Genomic DNA, 22,069 nt, shown 5'->3' on the forward strand with positions numbered 1-22,069 from the left:
CCTTTCTAATTAAATTTATAGGGTCAGTATTCCTTTCTCTGCAGTTCAGAGTGAAATATACTGCGATGTGGTTCCATTGCACTGTGTCAAGGAGTGGCACAATGTGCATTCCAACACTTGATGTAGACCCCAAACTTAACTATCCCGTTAGAGGGAAAGTAAGCACTTTCCTAAAGAGAAAGAATACATCAGGGTAATTCACCCACTCACCTCTTAGCAGTTGGTTACTACGAGCTCGAGATTAGGTTACTTGCTAACTTTACTGGATGCAGCAAATGGATGAGAAATCAATTTTACAATGGAAGAAACAAATATTTTGTTCATTATAAATTTTGAGAAACCTAGTACTTTGAACAATAGAAGTAGCTTTTTTTCAGTAAACTGAGCATTTTTGCTTCAAACAAAAACATGGCTTTACGATATTTGCTTCTATTTTGTTATTCTGTTCTTTCAGTTCAGTTGCTTGATTGGGGGGGCGGTGGAGGGGGGCAATGCAAACTATTGTTATGAACTAAGTTTCTTCACTATATTTTCTTCAGCTTGCCCAGCACTCAGCAAGATCTGCACTTGCTCACATCATCATAATGAACTGGTACTTTTCAGAGTCTAAAGAATAGTGCACTCAGATTCTGTTGATAGGGATACACATAATTATCTGGAAGGGCTCAATTTGGAATTCTACAGCTGTGTTCAGTTGTAGTTCTTGGAAGATATACTGGTACATTAAATTGGAAATCAACTTTGGAATTCCATTACTCAGTTTTTAAGGTTCAGCTAAAGATTTTAAATATTCCAGTTATTGTGGTTATAGATGTGAATTTATATTGGCAATCTTTTGAGAAAATCATAGATCAATCATGGAAAAAGTGTTAAAAGTTATCAGGAAATTCATGAACTGTCACAAGCATGCTTTGCCTCTGCTCTGCCTACCTGACTAGTCCATTGAGACCCTCCTGTAGTTTATGGCTATCCTCCTCACTATTTACCACCCTACCAATTTTTGTGTCATCCGCAAACTTCTTCATCATACCCCCTACATTTAAGTCCAAATCATTTAAGTACACAACAAACAGCAAGGACCTCAGCACCAGAAGTTTCTTTATGAACTATCTTCCTCAAATCAATGGGCTGAATCTTACAGGCCACCCGTGGTTGGGCAAACAGGCAGGTGGACCCGTAAATTAGATTCCTATGCCATCACCTGGGCCACAATTTCACTGGAGAAGGCCTGCCTGTGCCCCAATTGAGGTCCTTAGGTGGGCAACTAATGCCCAATTAATGCGCATATAATGGTTGGTGAGAAAGGCCTATGCCTGACATGTAGGTTTAAAACTGCGGACTGCTGATCAATGAAAGGAGGATGATTCTTTCCTGGATCCCTTGTGCTAATCGGAGGCCTCCCTCACAGTTTTGCCTCCCCACCTTCCATCACCCACTCCCACCACATCTTGTCCATTATGGCATCCCACCCCTCTTTCAGGGGCCTGTGAACCCGACCTTGGTGAGATCCCAGATTTACCTGGTTTTGGGTGCAGGCCTCTTGCAACACCAATGGTAGTCACCAGTCGTGGTGTGGCACAGAGTGTTGGCCTCCAATTGGCCAGCAGGTCAATGAAGCAGGACACACTCCTGGAGATTGGCAGCAGTTCTGTCTCATACTAATTAAAATGCCATTGACTGAAAAATTAAAGTGAGTGAGTTGACCATGTGGAGATGGGCTTGCCTCCAATAATTACGATGGGGCACAGAGAGCCCACCCTCAGAGTGTAATCCAGCCCAATGTCCTTTTGAAGATAAAGTGCCCAGAGCTGCTTAAAATCCAAATGCTGCTTCACTAGTGATCAACAGTCACCTCAGTTCAGCTTCTCCAATATTTAGTGCCGATCAGCATCTTTGAGGAGGCTTGGAAAAATGTCACTCATCATCATGGCATAAAATAATGTAACCTGATGTTCAGGCATTGCCAGAATTTTTCTTATTTTAGTTTTGCTGATTTAAGATTGGGTAGTTCACAGTAATTGGCTAAAGGTTTAGACTCTAGACACTTTAGAGTCAGCTAAATAAATGAATTATTTCCTGCCCTGTTGTTCAGTATAAAGTGTGAACCATGCTGATTGTTTAAGGCTTAAGAGGGCCGGTTCTGGCCTCAATTATTAGATTTTTCACTTTGGTCCAAGGAGCAGCCAGATATATTTTGGTTCAGCTCACCTTACGGGGATACTCCTTTCTCTATATGTTCTTGATCCAGATAGACAAAGGACTATTTTTAACTTTGCAGGAATTTTGCCAGAATTTGTCTTTTTTCATAGCTCAATATTGCTGTTATTGGAAGCTTTGTAAGCTTATAGTAATTATGGGAGAGTTTTAACCCGACAAGGTGGGTGGGTTTGAGACTGGACAGCTGGTTAAAACAGTTGAAACAGTTGTTGTGTTGGGAATCTGGCAGGAACCAGCTGACCTCCGCCTTTAACCTGAGCACGATCTGTAGCACACTGGAAACCCCCAGTGAGACAGGCAGGGAGTCAAACTCACCACAGCTCTTAATTTCGTCACCTCTGGCTCCCTCCAGGCATTTACTGGTGATAGTTGTAGAATTTCACAATCTGCTGCCCACAAGTGAATCTCACATGTGACCGATGCCCTGTTTGCCAGGACTGGTACATTAGTGCAATTCTTAACTGATGCAGCCAGTTAGAATGACTGGGTGCTCAAACCTTGCCACCCTAGCTGGCTTTCCAGAGCTCCAGGAAAGCATCGACAACACATATATGGCAATCAAAGCACCCCTGATCACCATGGACTCTCCCTGGAATTACACTGGAGATTTCCAGTAAGCTACCATGATCATTCATCCAGCACCAGTCAGGCCATCCTGAGGTATTCACACCTCAAACTTGAGTTAGTGGATGGCTCCTTGAGGACAAGGGCTACCTCGGAAGATGTATACCAATGCACAGTAGCAGCAGAGTGCACCATCTACAGATGCACTGCAACAACTTGCCAAGGCTCCTTCAAGAGCACCTTCCAAACCTGGAACCTCTACCACCTGGAAAGGCAAAGACAGCAGATGCATGGGAATGCCACACCCTGCAAGTTCCCCTCCAAGACACACAGCGTCTTGACTTGGAACTACATCGCCGTTCCTTCACTGTCTCTGGGTCAAAATCCTGGAATTCCCTCCCTACACTGCATGTACTGCAGCAGTTCAAGAAGACAGTTCACCGCCACCTTCTCAAGGGCAATTAGGGATGGGCAACAAATGCTGAACTAGCCAATGATGCCCACAGAAAGAATTTTTTAAATGTGGCTAACGACAACTGTGAGTAGACCAAATAATGACACTCAGGAAAGGTAAAAAAAAACCTGACTACCATTGTTATTAATAATATGATTGTTCTACAGCAAGCAATCTGGGTGCTGAAGATGTGATTCAGATGCCTGGTCAGATCTGTACACACTTGCCAGGGTATCCAGAATGATAGTCCTCTTCCGTGCCTCGCAAAACATAATGCAGCAGCAAGGATTGGATCTGCAGGAGGAGGAAGGGGATGAGTGTTCTGCCTCATTGGAGGAGGAAGAGGAGGGAGAACATAATGTGGCGGCACCAGTAGCTGCATACATAGCTGCCAGGGATGCCCAGGACAGCCTGGTTCAGGCATAATTTACCTAAACCGAGGCGGTGCAGCTATCCGGCACACAAGTTCCAAACTCACAGGGTCCCTAGCCCCCAACCCAAAGCACCTCACAATCAACAATCTATCTCTTTTAGAGACACCCTTTACTTGTTATTAACTCCTGTCACACCATTCTTCATGAGATAGAAGGCAACTTGACAGGTAGCAGGCAAAAATGGGCACAATAAAGTACTAAAATAAATTTTATGGTGCATAAACATGAAAGAGTAATATAACAGCATGTTAAACACTTAAGCTGATTCCAATGTGCAACTAAAAATTCACTATCTTCCATTTTCTACACCTTTACACATGTAATCTCTAGCTTCAGCAAAGCCCAAGTTAGGCTATTTGCAGTCTTGTGCTGACTGCTGAGATGCTTTTCACCAACATCCTCTTAAGCCCAGGAGGGCCCTGCCAAACACTGCTCACCTGCACCTGTTCAAGGGCAGGCTTGGCCATCAGGATAGGAGGGGACATATTGGGGTTTGACTAAGGTAGAGAGGAGGGCAAGAGATCAAAAGTGGAAGCACTTTGAGCAGTTCCATTTCTATATCCCCTTTCACAGAATCAGAGAATTTTAACAGCACAAAAGGAGGCCATTTGGTCCATTGTGTCTGCACCTGCTCTCCAAATGACCATTATGAGCTAATGCCATGGCCCTGCCTTTTCCCTGTACCCTTGCACATTGTTTCTATTCAAATAATCATCTAATGCCCTCTTGAATGCCTTGCCTGAACCTACCTCCACTACTCTTCCATGAAGTGCATTCCAAACCTGAACCGTTCGTTATGTGAACAAGATTTTTCACATATCATATTTGCTTCTTTTGCAAATCACTTTAAAGCTGTGCCTTCTTGTTCTTGATCCTTTTACAAGCAGGAACAGGCTCTCCCCATCTATTCTTTCCAGCCCCCTCATGACTTTGAACATCCCTATCAAATCTCTTCTTAGCCTTCTTCTCTCCAAGGAGAACAATCTCTATCGCTCCAATCCATCCTCATAGCTGAAGTTCCTCATCCCTGGAACCATTCTTGTAAACCTCTTCTGCATTTTCTCCAATGTGTTCACATCCTTCCTATAATGAGGTGCCCAGAACTGTGCACAATAGTCCAGCTGAGGTCTAATGAGTGTCTTACATAAATTCAGCATAACCTCCCTGCTTTTGTACTCTATGCTCCTATTAATAAAGCCCAGGATACTATATGCTTTATTAACTTCTCTCTCCACCTGTCCAGCCACCTTCAATGATTTATGCACATATATGCCCAGGTCTTTCTGCTCCTACACCCCCTTCAAAATGTCACCCCTTATTTTATATTGCCTGTCCACATTCTTCCTACCAAAATGCATCACCTCACACTTCTCCGCACTGAACTTCATCTGCCACCTATCTGCCCACTTCACCAACTTGTCTATGTCCTCTTGAAGTTCCACACCATCCTCCTTGCAGTTCACAATACTCCCAAGTTCTGTATTATCCTTAAATTTTGAAATTTTCCCCTGCACTCCAAGATCTAGATCATTAATATTCATCAGGAAAGCAGGTGTCCCAATACCAACCCCTGGGGAACTCCACTACAAACCTTCCTCCAGCTCAAAAAATATCCATTGAGCATTGCTCTCTGCTTCCTATTTTCCAACAAATTTTGTATCCATGTTGCTACTGTTGCTTTTATTCCATGAGCAATAACTTTCATTATAAGTCTGTTGTGTGGCACTGTATCAAATGCCTCTTGAAAGTCCGTGTACACCACATCAACAGCATGAACCTCATTGACCATTTCTGTTACCTCTTTAATAAGCTCCAGCAAGTTAGTTAAACATGATTTCCCCTTTGGAAGTCTATGCTGGCTCTTCCTTATCAACCCATATTTTTCCATGTAACTATAATTCTCTCCCAAATTTCTCCATCTTCCATCTCAAGGCCCACCTGTACGTATTTGCTGGCCAATAGTTGGAGAGCACTTTGCTGCACTTGCGGTGAAGCACTAAATAGGCAAGGCAATGGTTTTCTCAATCCTGCTTATGGTGACATTCTGCATGTGCAGTTTACTATTATGACTATTATGATGATCCATGCAGGCGGCCACTCTTTCCATGGATGCAGACATCAGCATGAAGGCCTGAGGCATCGTGGCACTCATGCTAGAGGCCGACTCCTCCAATCTCTCACTAATCATGTACAGTGTAGCTGAAAATGCAGACAGAACCTGACAAATTTCTGCAGTTGCTCCAGAATTGTCTGCTTTATCAACGACACCCAAGGCTCAGCATTTGCTCCAACTGAACAGAGCTTGAGGGTTCTGTAGGAAATGACAAACATGAATTAGAACTGACAGGGTTAGAGCGGTCTAAGTCATCATTGTGCACATTATCATTTCTCATTGCTTATTGATATCAAAAGTTAGTGCCCTGTCATGGATAGAATGTTCTATTGCCCATGATCAGTATGTTTCTCGTGAAGGTGGTGTGTATTTTCTTACCCCTTGGAGTGTATGTCAATTAAATATCTTCAGCAGCAAGCTTTTGTGGGTTTTAAACTAAAGAAGGTTATTCATTCTCATATACTTACCCCAAATTTAAATGCGATATCTCACATTCTCGTCTGACACACACAAAGAATAGCTACAGGTGAAGGTAATATAATTCTACAGTTCATAATTATCTTAGTCTCTCACAAGACAAGCCTACAGTTTATTTTGATGTTTTAATGTTGAAATTGGAGTCTTGTAAAGCGAAGGCTTCTCAGCAGGCTGTGAATTCCTCATAGTTAACTTTCTAGGAGATTGGTTCTCAAGTGAATTTGAAGTTGGAACAAGATGGGGGAGTCCTATCTGTTGGGATCTCCCACTTTCAAATCATTGCCGTTAATAAACTTGGCTGTCTGGTGAGTTGCAGTTAGTTCATGGTCTGGCTTTCTGACCACTGAACCACCATTAATCTGATTTTTTTTTTCTTGGAACTGCCTGAAAACAGCTTGTGCTGATTTTTTAAAAGCAGACAGTAGACATGACTGTCTTACCACATGACTTTCACAAGATCAAAGTCCTTTCCAAATAAGGGGTGGTATTTATGTGGATTCCAATGTCCTGTGTTGTGGTTTAACACCTTTGAGATTCACCCAATCTCGTTTGGATGGGGATAACCATTATAATACAGAGGAATGTTAGAGTGTCCATTCACTCCCATCTGCCACCGAGTTTTGATCTCCTCTTTTATTCAGGGTGAACCCTGGAAACAGGCAAACTGGAGGTTCTATGGTCTTTTTGTGTTTGTCGATCTTTAAACAAAGAGATGTGTGAATTCTGCATGGCTGTGAATGTCCATATTTAATTAGGTATTCACTTGAAACTGGGTACTGTCTGTAGCTCAAATGTCAAAGGTCACATGATTTTCAGCAGCCATTTTAACAGCCTTTTTGTGTTCCGTTTTTGAAAGTATTGCCAGAACATGACAACTGCATGCCATGTTGCTGGGTGACATTTAATTCTGTCATCAGTAGCTAGGAGGTCCCCATCTCTAATGGCCAGGCATTCTGAAACAGGGCTTATCTCCAGCCCATCCTCCTCCACGTTTATCAAAGTAGAGATGACTGAAGGGCCTCTTTGCCTCTTCCAGTGTTCTTTTCTCTTACAAGGAAAGATGATCATTAACAATGGGATGTTTTAAGAGGGTAACTGTGAGGGATAAGTGTGAGGGTGAATGTCAGTTTTTGCTGGTTAGATGGGGAATGAGGAGGTGCCTAAACAAAGAGATATAGGTACACATGCAAGGTCTGTTAGTATGAGGCGTGATGTGCAGAAGACTCAGAAGGGCAAAATGAGGAGGTTGGAGTTAGACACACATCAGGGTGTAGTTGAATGTGCCAAACCACTCATCTTCCTGCCCTGATTGGGTCATTGAACCTGTTGCAGCACTCTATCCAGGAGCACGGCATCGCATGCCTGCCACAGACCTCCCCTGTTAATTGCAACCATGCTTGCTCGTTTTTAGAGGCAGGCTTCTTCCTCCCATCCACAGGGAACAAAATCTGCCTGCAGGCCCTTATAGCCTGGAGCTGCATGTCCGGAAACTCATCAAAGAAAGATGCCATGTTGCATTGTGACTTAATTTCAAAAGCTTCCATTTCTGTATGAAAACCTCAGCCATACCTCAACTCCGATCCTCACTAGGTCCCTTTAAAAAGTGAAGTTGAAATAGACTAATGTGGGCTGTCATCATGCCCAATTGGTTGGGAAACCCAGAAGTCAGATGCAAGTGCACTGGCTGAATTAAAAAGCCATTGACAAACTTTATGAATATAAAGGCAAACATAGAATACAGATGATATGTTCCATCAGCTAGGTTTTCATAGAATTTTGCTCTCAGTATTGACTCCCAATTGTCCTATAGTTAAGTGTGTAAACTTACTTTACCTCCCCGTCTTGTGAAATTGAACTGAATTTCCTGGGAATGTTTTCTCTGGCCCAAATTTATTCTAATGTATTCAGTGTTCTCTTGCTTTTCTTAAAGGCTTTGTTAGTGTTACTGTTACCCTCCGAGAAAGGATTCTACTTTTTGCTTGAGTGAATCCTTTATTATAAAAACAATGAAAATCCGGTGTGTTGTGATGGTAACTCTGGTAATCTGATAGCGAGTTAGAGAGCATTTTTGAAACAAGTGTGAAGAAGCAGGCAGAAATGTCTGCAGTAACCACACAACCTGTCCCTTTTGGACTTTTAGAAAGGGAAAAACACATTGAAAATGTGTTAGGTAGATTGAAAGGAAAGAGGAATAAAGGAACTGAAGAACCATTGGATAATATAACACTTTCAGGTGCTATACGGCAGCACCCTATTAGGATTAATTCAGAAAAATCAAAAGTTCTGGAGGAGAAAACCGCTGATGGAGATTTTGAGAAAGTAAAAGAAGAGACTTCCTGTGGGATGCAATTTAATAATTCGAAGAAAGAAGAGTGGATAGAGACTGCTTTTCACACCCCTTCACTCCCTAAGGACATAAGAGAGCAAGGGACAATGCAGAATTTCCATGGACTGCAACCACTCCGCAAACTCCATCAGCTATGTATCACTGCAAAGGCTGAGCACCAAGGTGTGTAAGTAATTTTCTTATATCAGTTACTTTGTGCAGCATGCATGTATAGAATTAGTGTTTAGATAGTTGTAAACCATAGAGAAATGGTAGAGAACTGAGTTACAAATTGAATTTTGGTTTTAGGAGTCACATCAGGTTGCATAAAATGTAGTATACTCAAAACTAAGGATATATTTATTAACAATTTATATTTATGTAGCACTTTTAATGCAGTGTAATGTAGAAAAGCACATACCAAATTGTAGTAGGAGAGTTAGGAAAGATTACAAAAAGCGTGGATGAAGAAGTCAAGCAAAAATAGTACAATTTTTTATTTAGCAGTGTTCAAAGAAAGGATGCTTTTGAACATGGGTTGTGATAACAAGGCAGGCGTTTTGAAAAGTAAGAGGAGCCTCTTCCCTGGTCCCCAACATCTAATAACAAATTCCATTAGCACATAGGCTTCATTGCCATCAAGAGGGACACCATCTGTCCAGCTTCTTTTGCTGCTTCCATCCGTTCCTTTTGCCCACCAAGCCAAACCTCCCAGGCCCTCATGCCCCCACTCCCTACTATTATGTGGGGATTGTGAATAGTTTCAGGATGTGAATGAGCATATTCCATACTGTGAGTAGAAAAATGAGTAGGGGCAGGGGGTGGCAATGAGTAATTGGAAAGGCAGAAAGTTTTGGGGGAGTGAGTATTTGGGGGATTAGGGTAGTAAACATTTGCAGCATGGATAGAGGATAGTGAATAATGACACAACTACAAAAAATGTGGGATATTGTTTGCGATGGATAGCTGAAGAGATCAGAACATATTTTTGAAGCAGATTACATAAAGTTCAATTTTAGGTGATCGTTTTAGTATCAAACTCGTTGCTTTTTTTTAACAGTAACACCATTATGAAATAATTTGGTCATTGTGTTTCTGGGTTAGTAATGCAAAGTCATGGGCCAATAATCCAGTGAATACAATTTCAAATCCTATCATGACAATGTAAAGATTTGAATTTCATTTAAACAAACTGGAAATTAAAAGCTAGTATCAATTAAAGTGACATGATACTGTCTGATTGTTGTAAAACCCCAGCTCATAGACCAATGTCCTTTAGGGAAGGAAATCTACTGTTCTCACCGAATCTAGTTTTAATGTAACTCCAGTCCCACACCATTGTGGTTGATTCTTAACTTGTTAGGCCACTTCAAGAGGGAAGTTATTATGTTGCTTTAAGCTAGAAGTTCATGAAGTAGGCCCATCACCACCTATCACTAACAAATCAACAAAGGAAACACAGTAAATGTCAGCCTTGTGCAAGTTGAGAATGAATAGATGACAAACCTTCATTACTGGTTTTGATCATTTTTCACTATAAAGGTCAAATAATGTAGAATTGCAGTTAATATTTAGTTTCAAAGGCACTTGCTGATAACCTATCATTGCTCTATTTCTATTTTAGGGCTTATCTGTGATCCTGGCAGAACATACATTATCACCTCTCAAAAAGGTGAACAACTGTACATGGCATCAGAAGGTAATGTTTTGGGTAACACAGTAATGAAAAAGGCAAAGTATTACTGCACACAGATGAAAAGAAACTGTATGAATAAAGGAGAAACTGAAACGAATCTAACATAATATACTCAGAAAAAGGTGTAGATGTATCATGAGGTACATTCCATACTCTAAATGGAAAAAAAGAACAGTTTTGAGGGTAGAATGACAACTAGATTTGCATCCCTTTGCTTACAGGCTTCAAACTGCTTCTCGTGCTTGGGATTTTTTTGTGGGTGGGGTCGGGGGGGAGATATTTTTGGCTTCCCTGCTTCAGGCTACTCTTGTAAGTGAGTCTTAGTCCCTGTAGCATATTCCAAACCACAATGGGAAGCTGAAACATTGTATGCTTTCTGAACCGTATTATAGAACTCTATAGAATTCTGGGAATCCTGAAAGTTTAACACTGAACTCTGCAAAAAGAGTTGTATAAGAAGGCAAAGTCACACGAGAGTTTTCATTTGAAACCTGGAAAAAATGTTCATAGAATACTTGAAAGAACATTTTACCCTTTTATGAACTTTCATCAGTTTTATTTCTTCTTCAGTTACTTCTTGCCTGTGTTTGAACTTGTGTGGTGCAGCCCGATCCTGCTGTATAAAGATCTACAACCTGCAATCAGAGGAGGTACTGCATTTTACCAGACCCTTCAGGGTAGATGCCTGTTGTTTTGGATGCTGCCTAATGGAGATATATGTGTTCAATGCCCAGGAGGAACAAATTGGCACAATTAAGCAGAGGTAAATCCAAACATGTTTTGTTCCTATTTATTTAGGCCAGTTCAAGAATAATTGTTTGCAGCAATATGTCTAATTTGTTTCAACTCAATTTAGGCTATAGCAGTATGGTTCAAATGCTTTTATAAATTTCTTCCAATTAAATATTGGGAAGATCGAAGCTATTGGCTTCAGTCCCTACCACAAACTCCATTGCCTTGCCAGCAACTCTACCCCACTCCCTGGTAACTGCCTGAGGCTAACCAGGCCATTCACAAGTTTGGTGCCATGTTTGATTCTGTGATGAGCTTTCAACCACATATCCATGCCAATACTAAGACAGCCTATTGCCACACCATAACAATGCTAGACCTTGCCTTAGCTCATCTGCTGCTAAAACCCTTATCCATGTCTTTGTTAGCTTTAGACTTGAGTATTCCACTACACTCCTGAGAGGCCTCCCATATGCTACCCTCTGTAAACCCGAGGCCATCTAAAACACTATATTCCGTGTCCTAACTCACATCGAGTGCTGTTCACCTATCACCCCTTTGCTCACTGACCAATTTTGGTTCCCTGTTAAGCAATGCCTTGATTCTAAAACTCTCATCCATTTTTTCAAATCCCTACATGGCCTTTCTCCTCCCTATCTCTTTAACCTCCTCCAACCCTCTGGATACCTACGCTCTTCCAATTCTGGTCTCTTCAGCATCCCTAATTTTAATCTCTTCACCGTGGGTGACAATGCTTTAAGCTGCCATGACCCTAAGCTCTGGATTCCCTCCCTAAATATCTCGGCCTCTCTATACTCTTTTAAGACACTCCTTATAACTTAACTCTTTGACCAAGCTTTTGGTTATCTGCCCTAATATCTCCTTATTTAGCTCAATATCAAATTGTTTGACAATGCTCCTGTGAAGCAACTTGGAATGTTTTATTTTGTCAAAAGTGCCATATAAATACATGTTGTTGCTATTGTCGTTACAAAAGCACAACATTAAATCACATTCCGTTACTGATTTAATGCAACCAGATCATATGAAACCTAATTAAATCAGAACTATTAATTTGCATTTTGATTACAAAATCTAATTGATTTACAGCATGATCTTCAGCCCTATTATTACACCAATAAAAAATCAGCAGGTTAATGTAGCTAGTTAAAGGAATGTTAAATTTTATGAGGGAATGACTAAGTGCTCTAGAAGTTTTATAATTATCCCATTACCTGTGCACAAAAACAGACAGATCAGTGATATGACAAGACTTCTCTGCACCGACAGTAAGGGATCTATGTGAGATGAGTTTGGACTGACTCAACCAGTTGTGAGTGACTTTATAACTATTGTGCAAAGATGCTTATTAATTGGTAATGGCTTTCAAAAGAAGGAGTAGAGATAAAGCAGTGTTGAAACAGCTTTACTTTGGTATCCATCCATGCAATATTTGACTTTGGGAATGCTGGACCGTGTAACCAAGCAATTAAAGTGAATATGTCCCTTTGTGTCTCTGGCTGCAGGTGGAGCATGTTCACCCCATTGCTGGAAATCTGTGACATGGATGGACACGGGATTATGAAAATTCATGGCCCCTGTTGTCCTTGCCGCTGTTATTCGGATCAAGAATTTAAGGTATAAAACACAACATAATTTAACTGATGCTCATTGCTACATCTTTCAAAACTAAATTACATAAAAATTCACAGAGGTTGGGGGAATTTTTCTGATGTGTGGCACAAGTTTTTACTTGCCACTTAACTAAATGATTCTTTCCAACAAATGAGTGTCTAACCATTCATTGGCATTAACATTACCACCATCAATATCCTGGAGTTCAAAAGAATTGACCAGAAACTTAGAAATAGACCAGCACATAAATACTGTGGCTACTAGAAAGGGTCATAGGCGGGGTATTCTGCAGCAAGTGACTCACTCCCCAATTCCCCAAGGCCTTTCCACCATCGACAAGTCATAAGAATACTATCCGCATGCCAGGATGAATGCAGCTCCAATAACAACAAAGAATCTTACGACTGTCCAGGACAAAGCAGCCCACTTGATTTGCCTCAGCCACCACCTTAAACAATCTCATTCTCGACCACTAGTGCACTGTGGCTGCCACGTGTACCAACCACAAAATTCACTGCAGCAATTTGCCAAGGATTCTTCCAAGCACCTGCCAAATCCGCAACCTCTACTGGTTAGAGGGACAAGGGCATGAGGTGCATGAGAACCTGCTGCAAGCTTCCCTAAAGTCACACAGCGGCCTGATATGGAACTATACCACCATTCTTTCATGGGCGCTGGGCCTAAATCCTGCAACACCCAACCTCAGCACTGTGGTGGACCTTCATTACACGGACAGCAGTAGTTCAATGCGGTGGCTCACCGCCACCTTCTTGAAGGCAATAAATGCTGGCCTGGCCAGTAATGCTCAAATCCTATGAACAAATGAAAAAGGAATAGAATTCTGATTTGTGTTCTGGTTGACTTTGATTTAGTGTTAACCAAGAAATATGCAACTAATTTCATTTAGTCAGCGTATCCTCCACACAACTTATTTTCCATAGTCAGGCTGCTCCAGATTGGCTCCAAGTCTAGTCAGAAATCATAATTCCCACCAGAATAGATTATGCTTCTCTCAGACCACACACGGTTCCTCCCCTTTAGTAAGTAAGGTCTAACATGTGTCACTATTGTGGTAAGAAATTGAATGCTTTTAATAGATGACTGGGAGGAGTTCATAGAACAAAATGTACCATAAAAACTTTTACCTTGCTTCCCTTTTGAAGGTGTGAACTTCTAGATTGAGTTCATCGTAACCATTTTCAATACTTTCCTTAGATTTCAGTGAGCCTGCAGACTGGTTCAAAGCTTATCAATACAACAACACTGTCCTTTAATATTGTAACTAATCAGGCAATGATAATGGCAATTTCCTGCAGTATTACTGTAAATAAAGTGAAGTAATTTTAAAAGATGTTGAGAAGCAATATCAAACTGGGGATTTTCTAAAAGAAAGCAATACCAATCACTCTACTAAGTTTTCAAAGATTGATTTTGGTGAACTCACGTGCTAAAGATTTTTTAAAATGTAAAGAAAAATAGGAATATAATCAACTCATCTTAGATAATCAATCTAAAAGGATCATAAAGTTGTTGGAACTGGAGGCATTTGAAATAAAAGCAGAGCTTCTGTTCTTCATATTAATTTTTGGAGGAATTTTGCCATATAAATTTACATTGCTAACAAACCAACAAATCTGTTGCAAGTTAAAATTAGAGAAACTAGATACAATAAAATTTTAAAAGTCACAGGTTTTGTACATAGTTTACCAGAATCTTGTGAACAAATGTGATGTGCTGTAATTTTACATCTGTAGAATAACCTCTGTGGTGTCGATAATACAATAGTCTTACTATTTCCATCTAGAAACAACGAGTGTCAATTACATTACAGATTACATCCAAGATTGGGAGCCATTTAGGACTGATCTGGAAGCGGTGGCAAGGGTACAATTCAGAACACAACATGGATCATGAATACTTTGGTGTGGACTGTAAGAACATTTAATAAAGAGCAGTTAACAAAAGTTGAAATATTTATTGATAAAGCTCAAGTTTTTTGTCACATAACACTGTTTGGCCTGATGCTTTACCTTGTGTTTTACACAGGAATACACAATGAAAATGCATCAACTTTTCTTTTATTAATAACATTTGGAATATAAACTTATGCAAAACCCATAGCTCAAGGCAATGTTGCAGAAGCTATAGCACAGATGTTCCTTTACAACCAGCTTAATGCCATTTCTATGCTTCGTTGACTGCTTGATATGGTTACATTGGCCTTAATAATGTAATTGTTGCTGAAAGAAGATATTTTGTAAAAACCTTTCGTCATCAGATTAATCACAAGAATACCAATGTCAGGGGAAGCAACAAATTTATACTGCTTGAGAGTGCTGATTGGTTGGTAAGTGTATTCTCTTTGGTAGAGACGTTGCCATGGAGAATGTACCAATTAATGGTGGCTGACAGTTAACTGCCAAGCATTGTTTGAAATTTAAACCAGGCAGCTTGATTCTGATTGGTCAAGGCATTGCCCTGAGGAATGAACCAGCAAATGGCTATCACTTATTTTGTTTAGCTAAAACAGAGGCAATGTGTGTATATGTTCTTCCTATCTGCAAAGAACAGGGTTCCCGTGTATTAATATATGCAGCTTCCAGTACATGCAAATGCTCCACACTGCGAGCCCAACTGACAATCATAAATTGGTTGTCAGTGTAACTTTTAGCACTCTGAGGAGTATTTAGCAAATGTTGTCCAAGCGCGGAATTACATCTAATGTCGGACACTGTGTTTTGAGTTTTGCAAGCACGGGCTGGTTGGGTACAGTGTGTACCTTGCCCGCTGCGAACACAGAAGGGACAAGTTGTTTGGTATGATCCGTCAGTCTTTAGAAAGTACAGCCTACATACCCAGCATCACACTGGCACTGAATTCATATACCACATTATTCATTGGTGTGATAAGGGGAACATCTTTTTGGCTTGACAGCAGCAGCCTGTTAGTGACGGATACCACTCGTGTTGCTGCTGCATAACAACAGCGTGAAACAACTAGCTTCATCTGGTTGCTCAAATTTCTAATATATCTTGTCCTTCCAGGGTAATGAGGGGTAGATTGGGCATTTTTTAGCGCCGAAAGTGACGGCCTTTGGCCAGTTCATGAGTTTGCACAATAAAATTAGAGCAGCAGGTGAAGCTAGCTGTTTCACCCTGCTACTATGTAGTAGCGACACAAGTGGTATTCACTACTAACAGGATGCTGCCATCAAGCCAAAAAGATATTCTGCCTATCACACAAATGTGTAATGTGGTATGTGAATTGCAGTGCTAATGTGATGCTAGGTAGCTAGGTATGTAGGCTGGCAGGTCATATCAAACAGCATGTCCCAACTGCTGTTCACAATAGGCAATGCACAGGCTGTACCCAGCCGGCTCGTGCTTGCAAAATTCAAAACAGTGTCCAATATTAGATGTGATTCCGCGATTGGGCAATATTTGCTAAATAATCCTCATTGTGCTAAAAATTATGCTGACAACCAATTTACGAGCTCGCAGTGTGGCGCATTTGCTTGTACGAGAAGTTACATATATTAATACACAGGGCCCTGTTCTTTGCAGATAGAAAGAACATGTACACACGTTTGGGCCCGTTTCAGCTAAACAAACTATAAGTGATAGCCATTTGCTTTTTCATTCCTCAGGGCAATGGCTTGACCAATCAGAATCAAGCTGCCTGGTTTAAATTTCAAACAAAGTTTGGTAGTTAACTGTCAGTTGTCATTAACTGGTGCATTCTCCGTGGCAATACCTCTACCAAACAGAATCCACTTGCCAACCAATCAGCACTGTCTTCTCATGCTGCTTCCCCTGGCATTGGTATTCTTGCGATTGTCCTGATGAGTGCAAGACGAAAGGCTTCAACAAAATGTCTTTTTTCAGCAATACTCAAATGCTGTACTACCAAATGACTAAATGTAATTATTAAGAAGTGATGATATTCATGTATTGGACAATTAATATTGTGCCTTTTTGTTGGGGCTTTTGCCAGATAGAAACCAATATAAACCTTAATGGCAAAATACTGCAGATGCTGGAATCCGAAAAATTTGAATGCTGGAAATACTCAACAGGTCTGGCAGCGTCTGTGGAGAAAGAAACAGTGTCAATGTTTCAGATTAATGATCCTTCATTTTCTATTTTTATTCCAACCTTGCTAGTTTCAATTTTCAATAAATCTATTTTCCTCTTGAGCATTCCCAATGTAGAGCTTTGTCTGTAAGGAGAATATATTGGAAAAACAGGCAAACACTACCTACAATTTCCCATCTATCTGTTTTATTGGGTAGACAATAGTGGATAGTGTGTGCCTAATTTGCTGGTTTGTCTTTCTGGCATGCAGAGCTCTCTGCCAGGAATGCTGAAGTCAAAAAACAGTCTGGTTTGGTTCAGGTAAGAACACTTTGGAAGGTTATAATATACACCAGTCGTGCAATCCTTGTCAGTTAAAAATATATCTAGATTGATACACAAGAAACCTTTTGCCTTTGGCAACTTATATGTGTTAGAGGCAAACGATGCTAGTATAGCAAAATCATATATTAATGCCCTGATGTGAAGGACTTTTATTGTTCCACAACACTGATTTGTGCACTGAAATGACATTTACATACTTATTTATAATTCAAAAAGTTGCAATACCAAATAGGATGAATATTTACTGCAAATATATATGGACAGCTGTTTTATGCAGAATTTCACGGCAAAATAAATGCTCACAGTTTGCCACACAGAACTGAACACAGGAGATTTCTAAGAATGGTACTAGGGATAAAGGGCTTAAATTCTTGGAAGAGATTAAAGAAGCTGGGATTTTCTCCTTAGAGCAGTAAAGGTTTAGGGGAGATTTAATAGAAGTTTTTGAAATTTTGGAAGGTTTTGGAGGAAATAAGGAAAACCAGTTTCCAATGGTGGGAGGGCCAATAACCAAAAAGAGACAGATTTAAGATTATTATAAATAAATGAAGGAAGAGGAAAACTTTTATTACTTTTACACAACCATTTATGATTATCTTGAATGCACCGCCTGAAAGGGCAGTGGAAGCAGATGTAACAATAACATCCAAAAGAAAATTGGATAAATGTTTGAAAAGGAAAACCTTGAAAACTATGGGGGAAAAGCAGATGATGGAGCTACAGTAAACTTTGTGTTATCCGGCACTTGAACAGGAATGCCTTAACTGGAATTTCTCTTCAGTCTGTTTTTTGACTAGGGATGCCTCTCACACCACAGAAGCTGGCACTAATACTTGTTCTTCTTCAATCCCACTATCACACAACCACTAAAAATTGTCAAACTCATGGATAGTTGTTATCTGCCCTCGCACCAGTCTCAGCCTCCCACTGTTCTACTGCATGTTCCCTCAGTGCTGCTCAGTCGATTTGCATGGTCCGGCACCTCTTGCAAGACCTCAATACCCGGACCACCTTGAGATCACCCAAGGGCTTTCTGATTGGTTAAAAATGCATAACTCTTAGGTAACTGGCATTTTTAACTGGCACCACCTATCCCCAGCACATGCCGTATACCAGAAATTTTACTGTATTTGGATAGCTCCTTCAAAGAGTCGATCAGTCTCATGGTCTCTCTATGCTGTATGACATTATGATTTAGAAGTACTTCCATCTATTATAACACACCAATTTTCAATCTTTTTCCATTGTGGAATCTTCATTGTTAAAATTTAAAGTGATGTACAAATACATGTTGAGATTAAGAAATTAGCAGAATGGACATATAACTGGCAAATTAATTTCAACACAGATGAGAGGTGCTACATTTTGGTAAGAAAAATAAGGAGGTCATATATTACTTTGAAAATAAGAAACTAACTGGGGTAGAGCATATGATCTGGGAGCACAAATACAAAGATCACTAAAAGTAGCGATGCAGATTAATAAGGCCATAAAAAAGCAAATTAAACACCAGGGTTTACTTCCATAGGCATAGAATGGAAAAGTAGAGAAGTTGTGCTAAACTTGTATCAAACCTTAGTTAGCTTACTCCCAGTGTGCTGTGTACAGTTCTGGTCATTATGTTATAAAAATTTCATAGAGACATTGAAAAGGTGTAAAAATGATTTGCGAGAATGACAGCAGAACTTCAAGCTTACCCATCAGGAATTGATGAACAGGCTGGGTTCTCTTCTTGAAAAGAGAATGTGGAGGGGTAACCTCAGAAAGATCTTTACAACTTTGAAAGTTTTTTTTAAAAAAAGAGGATATCAATATATAAGATATCATTAAGAAATCGAATTGAGTGGTAAGAGTGTGGACCTTGCTTCCATATGGAGCAGTTGAGGCGAATAGTACAGATGTATTTAAAGGGAAGCTAGATATGCATATGACAAAGGGAATAGAAGGCTGTGCTGATAAATGAGGAAGGGTGGGAAGTAGAGCACAAATAGACTGAATTTATTTGTGCTGTATATTATATGCACATATTGAGATGTTGCCTTGTGATATTTGACTGAAAACTGGTCCTTGTGCATTTACTTACTTTGTTTTTAAATATAGTTCCAATCAACATGGATCCAAATGCAAAGGTCCTTTTGCTAGCTGCTGCCTTCTTACTCGTAAGTTGTAAATATGATCAAAATTTACTTCAGTGTTAAAGTTATTAGTTAGTTTATCCTCCCCATATACATAATCATTGTTTTTTTTTTAAAACAGAATTTCATGTTCTTTGAAATGAGCTGAATTCCAAGATTTCTTCCATTCCCACCATCAAGGTTGCTTGACAAAACAGCTTAAATGTTGTGGAAGTGCAAAATAATGAAAATAAAGTATGTTTCAGTTAATGTAAATATACCTGTGTGGTTTGAAACAATTGACTTAGAGCAAGATATTTATTTGAAAAATCTTTCGTATTATGATGATCAGAATACATGAGAGAAGCTTAAGTCATGCACAAGGATATAATTCTGGTGTAAAATAAAATATCTGAAACATTATTAATTTAATGGAAAATACAAGGCTTCAGAAAAGTTATCTGAGAATAAATAAGACAAATTACTTTTTAAAATCAAAAGGCAGAATACTGCAGATGCTGGAAATTTGAACTAAAAACAGAAAATGCTGGGAATACTCTACAGGTCAGGCAACATCTGTGGAAAGAGAAACAGAGTTAACATTTTAGGTCTATGACATTTTGTGCCTGGCAATGACCATCTCTAACAAGAGAGTATCTAAACATCTCCCCTTGATAATCAATGGCATACCCCTTTATCACTGAATCCCCTCATTATCAACATCCTGCAAGTTACCATTGACCAAAAGTTTAACTGGACTAGCCGTATAAATAATGGGCCACAAGAACAAGTCAGAGACTGGGAATTCTTTGGCAAGTAGCTCACCTCCTGACTCCCCAAAGCCTGTCCACCATCCAGGGCAAAGCAACCCTGTTGATTGGCACCCTATTCACCATCTTAGACATTCAGTCCCTACACCATCAATGCACAGAGGTAGCAGTGTGTACCACATACAAGATGCAGTGCAGCAACTCACGAAGACTGCTTCGAAAGCACCTTCCAAACCCATGACCTTTACCACCTAGAAGGACAAGGGCAGCAGATGCATGGAACATCACCGCCTGCAAGTTCCACTCCAAACCACACACCATCCTGACTTGGAACTTGTTGTTCCTTCACTGGGTTAGGATTAGGGTTAATCTCCCTTCCTAAAAACACTATGTGCTCCCCTCTTAACAGCACCCATACAATGTGGGCTGCAGTGGTTCAAGGCAGTAGCTCACAACTACCTTCTCAAGGGCAATTACGGATGGGCAACAAATGCTGGCCTTGCCAGTGATACCCACATCCTGTGAGAGAGTTAAAAAAATGGCTAAAAGGAGCAATTTAGATAAATTAGCTAAGGTAAAGGAGAACAAAAATATGAGGGTCTTGTAGAATACATTCTAGGTTTCAGAAGGAGGAAATTGCTCAATGTGAATAGCACTGATTTGAATATTGGCATTTAGGGAATGATATCTAAATTTGCAAATGATACCAAAATAGCCAGTATGGTTAATTCCAAAGGGAGTTGCAAAGCGATATTGATAAGATCGGGAGATGGACTACAAAATGCAGATGCAATTTAATGTCATCATTTGAGAGGTGATGCATTTTGGCAAATAGAAGAAATATTTACGCACCAAAGGCTTGGTGCTGTGCAGAAGCAGAAGATTTGGAGGTGCAATTCCAAAGACATTAAAAGCAGAATCTAATTTGATTTAAAAAATTAAGTTTCAGGTTTATTTTAAGGCACATCAAAACAAATTTCAAGGGTAAAGAGTAGCCTGCATCAAACTTCAAGATCTCAGTTAAGAGTGCTGTGTTCAGTATTGAGCTCTACACCATAGGATGCGTATGGAGGCTTTAGAGAAGGTACAGCACAGGTGAATAAAAGAAACAGAAGCAGTAGCAGCTATATGGCCCATCAAACCTGCTCCATTCAAGACTATTACAACATCTTCTACATCAACTCCATTTTCCACCCTATCTTCTTGATTTCCTTGGTGCCTAAAAACCTATTGAACACAGGCTTACTAGATTGTAAAAGTTTCTAACTGTAAAAAGTAGCAAAAGTAAATCTGAGTCCTTTAGTGGCTGAGAGAGGAGAAATTATAATAGCGAGTAAGGAAATGGCAGAGACATTAAACAAATATTGTGACTCTCTTCACAGTAGAAGATGCAGAAATATACCAGAAATGGGGAAGAACCAAGGGTTCAATGAGTGGAACATAAAATAATTAACGTTAGTAAAGAATATGTACTGGAGGAATTAATAGGACTGAAAACTGAGAAATCCCCTGAACCTGATGGCCATATCCTAGGGGTCCAAAAAAAGTGGCTGTAGAAATAGTGGATACAATTTTCCAAGTTCCAAGATTTTAGAGTGGTCCCAATGGTTTGGAAGGTAGCAAATGGAACACTGATTTGCAATAAAGGAGGCAGAGAGAAATCCGAGAACTACCGGTCAGTTAGTCTGACGTCAGTAGTTGGCAAAATACTGAAATTAAAGAAGTGGTAACAGGACACTTGGAAAATTATATAATTAAGCAGAGCCAACATGGTTTTTACAAAAGGGAAATAATGTTTGAGAAATCTATCAACATCTTTTTTACAATGTAACTAGCAGTGTAGATTATGGAGAACCAGTGAGTGTAGTGTAATTGGATTTTCAAAAGGCATTCAATAAGGCGCCACATGAAAGGTGGCATAAGATAAGGGTTCACGGGGTTGGAGGTAATATATAAGCATGGATAATGGATTGATAATAGGACAGAAAACCAAGGGTTGGATTATATATATATATATATATATATATATATATACAAAACTTAGATGAAGGGACTAAAAGTAAGGTTCACTAGATTGATTTCTGGGATGAGAGGGCTGCCCTATGTGGAGAGATCAAGT

The 22,069-nt window shown here is 39.9% G+C and overlaps 1 protein-coding gene across 1 annotated transcript; it reads left to right on the plus strand.

Annotated features, from left to right (window-relative positions):
* The first annotated feature begins 8,356 nt into the window (after window positions 1-8,356).
* On the plus strand, window positions 8,357-19,349 carry LOC121287238 (phospholipid scramblase 2). Its single transcript, XM_041204936.1, has 7 exons — window positions 8,357-8,768; window positions 10,210-10,284; window positions 10,852-11,044; window positions 12,540-12,651; window positions 14,480-14,579; window positions 19,167-19,225; window positions 19,323-19,349. The coding sequence occupies exons 1-7, from the start codon at window positions 8,357-8,359 to the stop codon at window positions 19,347-19,349; spliced, it is 978 nt and encodes a 325-aa protein (XP_041060870.1).
* The last annotated feature ends 2,720 nt before the right edge of the window (window positions 19,350-22,069 follow it).

This window comes from Carcharodon carcharias, chromosome 2 (assembly GCF_017639515.1).
Source record: "Carcharodon carcharias isolate sCarCar2 chromosome 2, sCarCar2.pri, whole genome shotgun sequence".
In the NCBI taxonomy this organism is placed as follows: Eukaryota; Metazoa; Chordata; class Chondrichthyes; order Lamniformes; family Lamnidae; genus Carcharodon; species Carcharodon carcharias.